The 13,118-nt window shown below is 54.5% G+C and overlaps 2 protein-coding genes across 2 annotated transcripts in view; one reads left to right on the forward strand and one right to left on the reverse strand.

Moving 5' to 3' along the window:
• GUCD1 (guanylyl cyclase domain containing 1) overlaps positions 1-11,774 on the forward strand; it is a 20,815-nt gene extending 9,041 nt beyond the window's left edge. The window contains exons 4-8 of the mRNA XM_011989186.1: positions 4,921-5,005; positions 5,835-6,000; positions 6,903-6,994; positions 9,503-9,744; positions 10,489-11,774. Coding sequence (XP_011844576.1) covers positions 4,921-5,005; positions 5,835-6,000; positions 6,903-6,994; positions 9,503-9,744; positions 10,489-10,583 — 680 coding nt within the window. The 3' untranslated portion in view covers positions 10,584-11,774. The remainder of the gene's footprint in view (positions 1-4,920; positions 5,006-5,834; positions 6,001-6,902; positions 6,995-9,502; positions 9,745-10,488) is intronic.
• Positions 1-13,118, reverse strand: part of BCR (breakpoint cluster region) — an 814,161-nt gene that overhangs the window by 120,820 nt on the left and 680,223 nt on the right. The gene's annotated exons all lie outside the window — the stretch shown is intronic.

Genomic DNA, 13,118 nt, shown 5'->3' on the forward strand with positions numbered 1-13,118 from the left:
GGCAGGGTCCAGCCGCGCGACCTTGGGCCGACTCCCGCCTCGCCCCCACACCCGCCTCGCTCCAGTCAGTGGGGGTTTCCTGACACTGGCAGGATTGCGACCCTTGTCAGCATGGTGGGAGGGTCCGGGTAGAAGGGGCGCCACCTTCCCCAGAAGCGAAAAGTCCTACTGGAGCCGCCTTGGGAGCTCTCGTGCCTTGGGGAACCGTGGAGGACTGAGGCTGGGAAGGGCAGGAAACTGGCCGAGAGCACCGAGTAATGGAAGGGCCGGTGCTCTGGCCTCCCAGAGTCGGCGTTTTGTTTTGCTCCTGTTCTTCCCCCTCTGGTTCCCTCTGCCACGCGGTAGCCTGAGCCCCTTTGGGGCGGAGACTCGGACTGGTATTCAATGTCTTGGCAGTTAGTTTGCTTGCCCAAGAGGTAGGGGAGGGGGAAGACGTGATTCCTGTCCTGCTGAAGGCGCAGGGTTGGTGAGGAACGGAATGCTAGCTAGTAAACTCTCAAGTGAAGTGCCAACTGTGGGAGAGGTCAACAGCATATGGGACCCTGACCTTCAGGTGTCACTCACAGGGAGTGTTCTCTTTTGTGTTTGCTGTGTGGAGTGGGGGGGGGATTTACATCCCTCCTCCTCCAGTTGTCTAGCCCTGTGATCTGAGACAAGATACTTGCCTTTCCTGAGCCTCAGAGGAGGAATGGCTTACATTCACAGGGAGCTTTCTATGAGGCAGGCAGGCGCTGTGCGCAGTTGTTTACATGCAGTGCCTCATTAATCCTCATAACGACCCAGTGAAGTAGGTGCCCACTGTGATTTGCACTTTTTCAGCTGACCAGACTGAGTCTGAGATGGGTTAAGTATTCAAGGCTAGCACACTGCCTGCCTTCCTTAGTGACAACCACTAACTGAGGTCAGACCAGGGCCTTCCAGGCAGCCCCTTGGCTCCAGGCAGCAACATCTGGCTGTGACTTTGTGTTCAGAAGGCTAAAGCTGTTATGGGGACAAATGCCAAGGCCTCGCCTAACATTATCTCCCCCAACATGAGCATCTCTAGGTCCCATCTGCCCTTGCCAAGACTGGAGATGGCCCTATGGGGCCTGCCAGGCCTCAGGATCAAGGAGTTCTCGATTGCAGGGCAAGAGGAGGAGGGGCAGCTGAGTCTCTGAGAGAGAGCTGCTGTCCTGTGCCACATTTTACAGCTGGACACGGAAAGGCATGGACAGAGTCACAGCCTGGCGGAAGATAGCTCAGCTAGTCAGTGTCACAGCCCAAGCCACAGAGTAAGGAGGGAACCTCACACAGAAGGCTATAGTCTGGACGCCTGGGGGAAGAGGGGTGCAGAGCAGTGAAGTGACAAGTAGGCCTGGGCATCTCAAGGTATGAGGTCTTTTTGGAAAATGCCTTCCATTCCCCAAGCATATCTAAGTGCCTGCTCTGGGCTGAGGGCTGGAAGGAGGCAAATGCAACCTCGTCTCCATCTGCCACTGAAGAATTCCCATTTTGTGCGATAGAGGAAAGCAGAGCTCTCCCACTGCTCAGCATTTTATGAGTCCCTAGGGGTTAGGGCTTAGGTGGGTTTTTAGTCACCTTTGTGTCCCCAGAGCCTAGCAAACAGTGAGTGCTTAGTAAGTTCATTTCTTCTGACCTGGCACAGTAGTAGCTCACCCCTGTAATTCCAGGACTTTGAGAGGCCAAGGCAGGAGGATTGCTTGAGCCCAGGAGTTTGAGACCAACCTGGGCAGCATAATGGGACCCCATCTCTACAAAAAAAATTTAAAAATTATCTGGGTGTGGTAGTGTGTGCCCATAGTTCCAGCTACTCAGGTGGCTGAGGTCAGAGGATCCCTCGAGCCTGGGAGTTCAGGGCTGCAGTGAGCTCTGGTCACACCACTGCACTCCAGCCTGCGAGACAGAGTGAGACCCTGTTTCAAGTTCTTTTTTTTTTTTTTAAATGAGATGGAGTCTCGCTATTGCCCAGGCTGGAGTGCAGTGGCGTAATCTTGGCTCACTGCAACCTCCGCCTCCCGGGTTCAAGCACTTCTCCTGCCTCAGCCTCCCAAGTAGCTAGGATAACAGGCTCTGGCCATCACACCCGGCTAATGTTTGTATTTTTAGTAGAGACGGGGTTTCACCATGTTGGCCAGGCTGGTCTCAAACTTCTGACCTCAAGTGATCTGCCTGCCTTGGCCTCCCAACGTTCTGGGATCACAGGTGTGAGCCACCGTGCCTGGCCTAAAAAAGTTTATTTCTTCCAGCAAATATTTATTGAGTTACTACTAAACATCCAACATCAGTGACTGAGAATAACAGGGAACAAGATTGGCAGGTTTCCTGCTGTCTCAGTTCATTTGTGCTTCTATAACAAAATAGTCAGGACTGGGTAATTTAGAAACGATAGAAATTTCTTTTTTTCTTTTTTGGAGATGGAGGTCTCACTATTTTGCTCAAACTGGTCTCAAACTCCTTGTCTCTTGTCTTGACCTCGTGAGTAGTTGGGATTACAGGTGTATGCCACTGTGCCCAGCTCTAGAAATTTAATTCTTCACGGTTCTGGAGACTCCGAGGTCCAAGATGAAGGCGCTGGCAGGTTCTGTGTCTGGTAAAGGCCTGTTCCTTGTAGATGGTGACACCTGCGTGTCCTCAGTGGTGGAAGGAACAGAAAGGGCGTAAACGCTGTACCTTTACATGACAGAAGAACAGAAGGGCAAAAAAGAAATGGCCCATGCTAGTTTCCTCCAGCCCTTTTATAGGCAGTAATTCACTGATGAGGGCAGAGCCTTTCTGACTTCCCAAAAGGCCACACTTACTTATGTATTTATTTATTTATTTATTTTTGGTTGTGGATATCTTCCACACCCATCTTTTCATACCACCACAATGGAGATTAAGTTTCAACATGAATTTTGGAGAGGATACCATAGCACCTGCCTTCAGGAAGCTTGCAGTCTAGAGACAGAGTGGCTTGATCTGTTGCTACTTTTGCCAAGCACTGTGAAGGAAATGAACAGGATGCTGTGAAGGAGAGTCCCCTCGTTTCTCAAAGGCTTAGTTAGAAAAACCTCTAAGAAGAGATTTTGAGCTGGGACTTGAGTGACTAGAAGGGACACAACCTTGAGAAGAGCAGCCAGGAGAGAGTTTCAGACAGAGGGAGCCTCACATGCTAATGCGTTGGGGGTAGAATGAAGCCTTAATGAGTTCACAGGTTAACTAGACCACAGGTGAGGGCAGCCGGCCGAGATGAGGCTGGCGGGGCAGGTTAGGCAGGGCCCTACACACAGGGGAGTGAGGGGAACTGGGGCTGCCACAGCAGGAGGGCTCCTGGGGTGGCTCTGCACAGAGCTGGTCACATGGTCCAGGAGAGACCTGCCAGATGGGGAAATAATGTGGGCTGGGTTTTCACGTGCTGAACGAGTGTCATGAGTGAGTAACAGCAGAGATAAGTCTCCTCCTCTTTAGACTCTGAACTTTGTCCAGGTTCATGAGGTGGCTACGGAGGAGGGTCCTGCATGCCACATGCCCAGTTGTCCCACCTCAGGACTTTAGCACATGCTGTTCCCCCATCCCCTCTAAGGCACACCCCTACCGTTTCCCCCAACCTAGGCCTCTATTTTGTTATGTTTGCTTGTTTTTGCTGTCCATCAGGATAGTTAACTTTGTGTCACTCACTGCTGTATCTCCAGTACACACACCAGGCACTTACTAGGCTTTGGGGAAATATTTGTCGACTGAATGACTGAATCAGACCAAAGTCCCCCCTCCTCTGCCCCCTGCCCGTTTAGGGATGGCCAGACTCATTCCAGCAAGAGGAAGTCAGCTGCCCAGCCCACAGCCAGCCAGCAGCGGCACAGTTGGGTCTGGAATGCTAGGTCAGGCTCTTTCTGCTCCACCTCACAGCCTGGCAAAGACAGACCGAGAGGTTGCCCAGGGTTGGTGGGAGGTGGAGCTCACAAGGATATTCCATATGCTGCACAGCTTACCTGACAGTTCCCTTCTCCTGGCCATGGTCTCACACCCTGGCGGTCCTGGGGTCTTTGGAGTCAAGCAAACCTCCGGGGGCCTCATGAACTCAGATATACGTATCTGCTGAGTCCCTCCCATGTGCCATTCCTGGAATGAAAGCAGGAAACAAAACAGCCCCTGTTGACCAGGCGAGGTGGCTCACACCTGTAATCCCAGCACTTTGGGAGGCTGAGGTGGATTATCTGAGGTCAGGAGTTCGAGACCAGCCATGGACAACATGGTGAAACCCCATCTCTACTAAATTATAATAATCAGCTGGGCGTGGTGGCGCGCCTGTGGACTAAGGCTACTCTGAGGCAGGAGAATCACTTGCCACCTGGGAGGCAGAGGTTGCAGTGAGCCGAGATCATGCCATTGCACTCTAGCCTGGGCAACCGAGTGAGACCCCGTTGAAAAAAAACGACCCTGTCCCTCCTCCTCAGAGTTCCCACCAAAAGAAGGCCTCTGAGTAGGCATGGGGGCAGTGACTGCACATGTGGGTCACTGGGCCCAAGAGGGGCAACACTGGAGAAGTGACATCCAAGGGCAGGAGTTAGGCACCCAGGAAGCCAGGTATGTCCAGGCAGAGGGACCAGGTGTGCAAAGGCCCCTGGGGTGTGAGGGATTATGACAAGCAAAGGCAAGGGTGCAGAGGGTGCTAGGGCAGCAGCCATGGAGGTGTTGTCTTAAGAAATGTGAGACCCAGCTCACTGGAGAATTTTCAGTAGGGCTGACCTCTCTGGCCAGTGTTTTGGGGAGATCACTGCTACTGTAGGAGCCTGGATTTAAGGGGGTTGCTGAAGGATTGTGGGAAGGTCCCTGAGCAGCCCCTGCAGGGTCTAGGCAGGAGGCAGTGACACTGTCTCCCATGAGGGTGGCAGTGGTGGGCTCTGCGCTGAGGGTCTGTGACTTCCCTCTGTTTCTGCACAGGGGACTTTGTGCAGCTGCCTGTGCCAGTCATCCAGCAGCTCTACCACTGGGACTGTGGCCTGGCCTGCTCCAGGATGGTGCTGCGGTGAGTGGGGCCAGGGCTGGGGGCTCCCCATCTACATCTCCTGCTCTGGCTTGGGAGAGACCTGGGTGGGATCCATTGTCCCTGTAACTGTCTTTGGTTGGGGCTTGCAGGAGGCCAAGCTTCTACCTGGTCCTAGTCCCATCTGCAAAAGCAAGCAAGGGGTGGACCAGGCCTTCCAGGTCTCCATCATAGTAATGCCTGGGGGCTTGGGGTGGCCAGGAAGTCCCAGGTGTCCAGGCCTGTCCCACAAGGCCGCTCTGTGACTGGGACAGGAGGCCCTCCACCCCCGGCCTCTGGCTCCTGGGAGACTGGGGTGTTGGCCGTTAAGCGGAAGCTGTGTGAATATCCCAGAAATCTGGACAGTGAGAGCCAAGAGGGACTGTAGCCGTCACCTTGTACAAGAGTTTTTCATTTGGCTTCTTGGAACCCCAGGGCAGCTGTACCTTCATCTGTTTTACATCCTGGAAATCCCAGCCACATTCAATAAAAGGGTTCTGTGCCTAAAACTTTGAAAACCACTGATGTGATCCAGGGACCTCATCTTAGAGATGAAGCTAAAGAGGCCAGAGAAGACACGACTTGCCCAAGGTCACAGCCCACAAGACACAAGGGATGTGAGAAGCAGAGTCCAGGCCTGCAACTCTGGAGCCAGGATGGTGCCCCAGGCAGCCTGGGCAGTGTATGGGCAGGACCTAGGGGCTCATGATGAAGGAGGGAGACTTCTGGGGAATGGGACCTGTGACAGGGGCTCTTGGGCCAGCGGGTGGAGGGTGACCTGGTCCAGTTAACCCTCGAGAGCAAGCTGAGCTCCCCACGCATCTCCCTGCAGGTACCTGGGCCAGCTGGACGACAGTGAGTTTGAGAGAGCCCTGCAGGAGCTGCAGCTGACCAGGAGCATCTGGACCATCGACCTGGCCTACCTGATGCACCACTTTGGTGTGAGGCACCGCTTCTGTACCCAGACCCTGGGCGTCGACAAGGGCTACAAGAACCAGGTGAGCGACCAGCCACTGGGCCTTCCCATGTGGGGACACACAGAGGTATAAGGCCACTTGGTTCCAGTAGTTGGAAGAGGGAGCAGTCAAGGGCTAGACACCCAGGTAGATACCCAGGTGTGCAGAGACCAGGCAGCAGCAGCAGAGAGGCTATAGGCAGGATTTGGGAGCCAGTCAGAGCAGGTGCCTTTGCATTCTGGCCTGCCCAGAGGATCTGAGTAGTAAGTCCTGGCTCCTGTCTGCCTGCCTTCTACAGCCCTCAGAATATGCAGAGGCCACTTCCTACATTCTTTGCTACTGTCCTCAGCACAAGGCAGGCCCAGGGCCTCTGAGAACATCACTGGCTTCATCCAGCCATCATATGCACATTTTTTTTCTTTTCACCAGGAGAGCCAGCTTTTAAGCTGGGTAATTGGTAGTCTAGAAGAAAACCAAAATACCATCTTTTCTTTTTTTTTTGCCTTTTGAAAAATAATGCCAACATAGCCATGCCAGCAAAGTGTGTTCTGTGGACCACACCTAGCTAAGCCAAGCTGTAGCTGAGCTGTCCCAGGTGGCTCAGCCTCATCTCCCTTGCTTATTCGCTATGGGCTCCTGCTCATGCCTGCCAGAGTGTACAAGCCCAAGGGTGATCGATCCTTCCCAGGGAGCTGACCTGAGCCCAGCTGCTCACCCCTCTCAAGCATCGTCCTCATGCCTCTGTGTGGTCCTGCATCCCTGCTCCTGCTTAGGACAGACAGCTTTCTGATCAGGCTTGCTGCACGTACCATCTGCCCTGGCAGGTGGGGCTTCTCTGCCCTCCTGTTGTCTCTGCCTCCGTAACATGCTCTTTAGTTCCTTCATCCAAATGGAGTGAAGGCAGCCTGGGTGGTGGCTGTTCCAGCTCCCTCTTCTCTGTTCAGTCTTTCTACAGGAAGCACTTTGACACAGAGGAGACCCGGGTGAATCAGCTGTTTGCACAAGCCAAGGCCTGCAAGGTGCTGGTGGAGAAATGGTGAGCCCCCCGACGTTCCTACCCGCCCTTCCTCTCACGCCTGCTCACCCACAGATCTGCAGTGGGGAGGCCTCGGGATAGTGTTCAGGAAAGGCTGGAACTCTGGAGCCAGGCAGAACTGGCTACCGGGTGGCTGTGGGCACTGACTTGCCCCCTTGAGCCTTGGTTTATGGAGATCACTGGGGCTTCATGACCCAGGCTCTGACTGGGGATGGATCCTGAGCAGGTGCTGGAGGGACAGGTGAGCGAGAGAGATTGCATCCAGCCCTTGGGCTGCTTGCAGAAGGACAGCATGGGACACAACACAGGACCCCTAATGAAAGGGTGATGGCCTAAGAGGAATGTGCTGGTGCAGTGATTGACAAGGGACGGGGAGCAAGGGAGGACCCAGTGTGTAGGGGCTGCTGTGACCTTACAAGGGCCTCCCCTTCTCATCTGTATGCATTGGGGCTGGATTCAGGAAGACCCCGGGTGCAGTTTGCCCCAGTGTGAGTGGCATTCTTCTCTGGACTATGTGAGAGTGGGGCTCAGACCTGCTGCCTCTAGGTCCTGGACAGGCTTTTCTCAGATTTTCCCTTTCTTTGCAGATTTATATTTTCATTATTGACCTGCTATAATCACATGATAGGTGATTTAGAAAATGGGGGTGGGGTGGGATCTCCATTCATACTATGACCACATGGGCACATGTTGGAAGGAAAGGCAGCAAATGTTTATTTAGCGGCTGTCAACAGATGCCATCTCCTTGAGTGGAAAAGCTGTTGCTGTCTCCGTTTCTCGGGGGAGGAAACTGAGGATGAGAGAGACACCCAAGGTCACCCCCAGCATCTTGACCATGCCATGATCTGAACCCATGCTTGTTATTCCTTGAAGCCTGTAGCTTTTCCTTCCAGCCAGCCTCCTGCTTTTTCCCTATAGCTGAAATTCCACTCTTGTACACTGCCACTGGGAACTCAGCCAGCTATTTTGTTTCAAAGACCAAATGGAAAAATGGCACGTTTCCTTGGCCAAGGCAGCAATCCAAACTGCCGCGTGACTCAGCTGTGGCTGAAGCTGGGCCAGGCCATGTGGTACTGATGCTGCCACTCCTAAGGAAGGCACCAAGTGGGTGAGCAGCCCCTCCAGCAAAGATGCAGGAGCCCCTGGCCTAGAGCTCCCCCTGCCCACAGCCCCATCTTCCCTCTGCCCCTCTGGGTGTTTTCTTTTGTCTTTTTTTTTTTTTTTTTTTTTTTTGAGACGGAGTCTCGCTCTGTCGCCCAGGCTGGAGTGCAGTGGCCGGATCTCAGCTCACTGCAAGCTCCGCCTCCCGGGTTCACGCCATTCTTCTGCCTCAGCCTCCCGAGTAGCTGGGACTACAGGCGCCTGCCACCTCGCCCGGCTAGTTTTTTTTTTTTTGTATTTTTTTAGTGGAGACGGGGTTTCACCATGTTAGCCCATGTTGGGATGGTCTCGATCTCCTGACCTCGTGATCCGCCCGTCTCGGCCTCCCAAAGTGCTGGGATTACAGGCTTGAGCCACCGCGCCCGGCCCTTCTTTTGTCTTTTTTTAAGAGACAAGGTATTACTCTGTCATGCAGGCTGGAGTGCTGTGCTGCAATATTGCAATATAGCTCACGGCTACAGCCCAAGACTCAAGTGATCTTCTTGCCTCAGTCTCCCGAGTAGCTGGAACCACAATCTCATACCACCATGCCCCATGCCTGGTAAATTTTTTAATGTTTTTGCAGAGACAGGGTTATTGCTGTGTTGCCCAGGCTGGTCTCTAATTCCTGGGCTCAAGCGATTCTTCCACTTTGGCCTCCCAAAACACTGGGATTACAGGCGTGAGCCGCTGTGCCCAGCCCTGCTCTAGGTTTTCATGTGGATTTGCTGCCTAGTGGAAGGTACAGGATGGGGCAGCACCTTCTGTTAGTGAGGGAGGCTCCAGGCAGATGTCATTGCTGAATTGGAGCTCCCCTGGAAGTAATGTGGCCCAGCCCTTCCTGGGCAGCCCCTTCTGCCACAAGGAGCCTTAGGAAAAAAGTAAAATAACTCTTTCAGAGAAGCATTTGGTTTTGAAAGTGTCTGAGCCATGTGTGGCTTAGATTTAGGGGATTAGATTGGGCAGGCAGTTTTCAACATAAACTACATATGATTTAGGGTAGAGGAGAGACAAGGCTGGGCAAAAAGAATTCACTAACCAGGCGGGGGCACAGGAGGACGATGGTTTCTGTGTGCTGCTCTAGTGGCCCTTGACTGGACCCACCTGGAGCTGAACTGCCCTCCCCGTGAAGGGCCTGACAGGGCCAGCTCATCTTTGTGCACACTCAGACATGCACACCATACCAGTCTCCTGCTTGGCTCTAGGCTGAGCCTGGGCCACAAGTGACAAGAGCAGGGAGTTCAGGGCAAAGGGAAGAGGAGCCGATCCCCAAGCTTTGTAACAGAGAAACAGGAACAAGCAGGGATCCAGTTGAGGGATGGGGAATGGGGGCCCAGCAGCACCAGCTGACCCCTCTCCTGCCCACAGCACAGTGAGTGTGCAGGACATCCAGGCGCACCTGGCTCAGGGCCATGTGGCCATCGTGCTGGTGAACTCTGGGGTGCTGCACTGTGACCTGTGTTCCAGCCCTGTCAAGTACTGCTGCTTCGCCCCCAGTGGCCACCGCTGCTTCTGCCGCACTCCTGACTACCAGGGCCACTTCATCGTCCTGCGCGGCTACAACCGGGCCACTGGCTGCATCTTTTACAACAACCCAGCCTATGCTGACCGTGAGTGCTGGGTGGGGCGGGTGAGGCAGAGTGGGCCACATTCACTGTTCTGTATGCCCAGTGCCCACGATTCCCACCCATGCAATCTAGTGTGGCCAGGGCCTCCCTTACCACCTTTTCCCCAAAGCCCCTGCTCCTCCTTTACTCTTGTCACTGGAGCCACCCCTCAGGCCATGCAGGCAAACCTGCAGCAAACTATGCCAGCCTTCTCTACAACCTGGCCACCTCTCCCTCCCACACCACAGGCCCCACGCCACTGCCCAGGTCCCTGCCTCACCCTTTCATGCTGCACAGGCTGCACCCCTCCCCCAGCCCCCAGGATGGCCAGCACATTCCTCAGAAAGAAAAGCCGACCAGAGCCAGCCCCTGCTCTAGACCCATCCTGGCCTGCCTACTGCCCTCCAGGCACAGGGAAGGGCCGCCCTGACTCTCATAGACTGGATTCACAGAGACAGCCCCTAGACGCCCTGATCACATAAACTTACCCCATCTATGTGGCCTGGAGCATGTTTCTTCCCCTCTCTGGGCCTCACTTTCTCTAACTGCTCAACTGGGGAGGAGTCAGAGAAAGCTCATGAAGACCAGGATGGGCAAGGAGGGCTTCCTGGGGGTGGAGGACTTGAGCTGAGAGGAGTGGCCATGCGGGTGGAACACAGACCTCACCCAGCTCCCCTGGGCACTGTGTCGGTGGGATAGGTGCTTTCTCACAACCCACTGACCCCGTTCTGCCCTCTCCACCCCCAGCAGGAATGTGCAGCACCAGCATCAGTAACTTTGAGGAGGCCAGAACCAGCTATGGCACAGATGAGGACATCCTCTTTGTCTACTTGGACAGCTGACAGCAGGAGCCTGGTGTGCCCAGGCCCTTGGACCCCATCCCCACCCCAGCTGGGCCCACTCAGGATGCCCTGGCCCAGGCCTGGGGCTGCTGGGGCTGGAATGTGGAACTGCAGCCTCAGCCCATCTGGCAGAGCCCCAGAAACTCTGGGATACTGTGGCACAGCTGCTTTGTCTGCCAGTGCCGTGTGTTGTCACGTCGCTCACGCCAAGCACCTGCTGGCTGCTGGAAGCATACCCCAAGACCCCAAGCCTGACTCCAGCTGTGCCCACAGGAAGTCCAGTCCCAACAGTGCCCTTGTTGCCTTTGAGCCAGACCCAAGGCAAGGGTCTCCACACAGACCGCAGGGCTGAGTCTGGAGAGAGAAGTCCCTTGACTAATGCCACTTGTCAGGACAGTATGTGAGTGTCTGGAGACAGCATAGTTGACCCCAATTGCCCAGAACTGAGGACCCCTCCAGGCCCCTCTCTTCTGGAAGTGCTGCATATGCCCCCATGCCCCGTGGTTGACGACACCACCGTCTCCTGCCTACCCATGGGCCCAAGTTTCTGTGGCTCGTTACAGGGTGTCTGGCCCCTGCCACCCAGCATAGACACACCTCACAGCTGCCCTGCCGTGCAGAGCCCTGGCCCCTGGAGACTCTTAAGCCACCCACAGCCTTCCAGGTCCTCCAGCTCAGATGGAGGGCTCTCCGGGGTGTGGCCTGGGCCTAAATCCCACTGGTAGGCCTGATGGCTGGCGGCACAGTGCGTGCTCTGGGAATAAACAGCTGCCCTAGACCCAGAGGGATCTCCACACCCAGGAAGCCTCCTGACACCAGCCTAAATCCTGACAGCAGGGTCTGCCCTCTGAGTGTAGGGAGCCCCTAGTCCTTTAAGGTTGGCTGCTAGGGCCTGTGCTTCAAAGCAATGGGCAGGGGCAGGCTGCAGCTACCCACCCAGCCTGGTCTTCACACGAGGTTGCACATGATACTGGGCCTCTTTTATCTTGACGGAAAAGAGGGGTTCCTGCCTAGGATCTTACAACACAGCAAGTAGCATAGAGCTCTTTACTTCCTCTTTTTTTCTTCTTTGGTTGGGGTCAGGGGTTGTTTGAGATTTAAGTTTTCATTTTTGAGGGGTAATCACCTTCAAGTATAACAGTAATCATAAGAGTGAAGGTACTTTGGAACCACTAACACCTCTGCACAGGGCAGTTAGCCAGCTCAAGTTCTTTTTCAGAGAAAGAGACTTGGCCAGCGGTTTAAGTATCTGCCCCTTCACCTCACAGACGAGGCAGCTGATGAGGCAGCTGGCCCAGTCTGGGGAGGCTGCCCAGGACAATGGTGGAGCTGGGTCTTGAACCCCAGTCTGTACCGAAAAAACTAAGGGAAATTGATCATTTTCAAAGGGGCAACAGTGATACCATCCCTGCACTCCTGGGTCCTGCTCTTACAGTGCCCAAGGCAGGGCATGGGGGCAGCTGGCCCCTCCCCCACCAGGTGACTCTGGGGGCAGAGGTGGGCTCTGTTTAGGAGGGCGGTCAGACCACCTAGCCAAATTGCTCCTCAACCCTAGACAAAGCCTTTGGCCAAGAGGGAGGTGCTGTTAGCTGGGCAGCCCTTCTGGGTTTCAGAGACCGGTGTTGGCTCCAGACTGGCCTCATCTCCATTGCCTTAATGCCAGGTGGCCCAGGAGTACCCATGCACAGCAGCTGTAGGGTGTGGGCATCTTCAGGAGGTGTTCTGGTAAAATTGTGAGGATAGCTGTGTGAAGGAAACCAGTGGAAGGAAATGAAGTTTTCAGGATGGCGGGATGTGATTCAGACACAGTGCACATGCTGTTAGGGCTGTCACTAGGGAGTGGCCTTCATGGAGGGTGGTAACAGCACCTCAGTCCATCCAAGATGTTTAGAAACAGTCTCTGGTCCCAGAGGACGGCTTCTCAGGGCACGCCACAAGTTAAAGGTCACCTGCCTGGAAGATGAATGAGAAAGCTGCCCGTTCTGAAGACCCACCTGCCTAGGGAGGGTCACAGAGGCAGGATGTAAGCCACACTGTGTTGCATTCTTGCACAAGTCATGAAAATGGGGCCAGAGAGAGAGCCTGGACATCGGGGACTTCTGCCCACAGCACATGACACCCACAGCTGCCCAGCCTATCCACGTGCTGGGGACCAGCACAGCACCTGAAGCCATGTGTGACAGTGAGCTTTGTTCATTCTAGCCACAGGGGGATGAAAGGGATCTTTTGCATCGCAGAGATTTTATATATATTTTGTTTGTAATGAGCCATTCTCAATAAACATTATTCTCACTGCAAAATGGTGGTAGCCCCTGGCTGGCCTTTGTGAAGCTGTGTTGATCTGCAGAATTCCTGTCCCTAAGTTCTCAGCATGAGCACATGGGAACCCAGGTCCTTGTCTTGCCATACCCAGTTTAACTGGGACTGGAATCCTGTTTTCTGTTTTCTAGGGCCATATCCATCCTATTCAGGCCTGGATGCTTGTGGCTGTCCTGGACAGGCAGTACTAGGGGTAGAAGGGCCTCGGGGCTCAGC

The sequence above is a fragment of the Mandrillus leucophaeus genome, unplaced genomic scaffold, assembly GCF_000951045.1.
Source record: "Mandrillus leucophaeus isolate KB7577 unplaced genomic scaffold, Mleu.le_1.0 Scaffold349, whole genome shotgun sequence".
In the NCBI taxonomy this organism is placed as follows: domain Eukaryota; kingdom Metazoa; phylum Chordata; class Mammalia; order Primates; family Cercopithecidae; genus Mandrillus; species Mandrillus leucophaeus.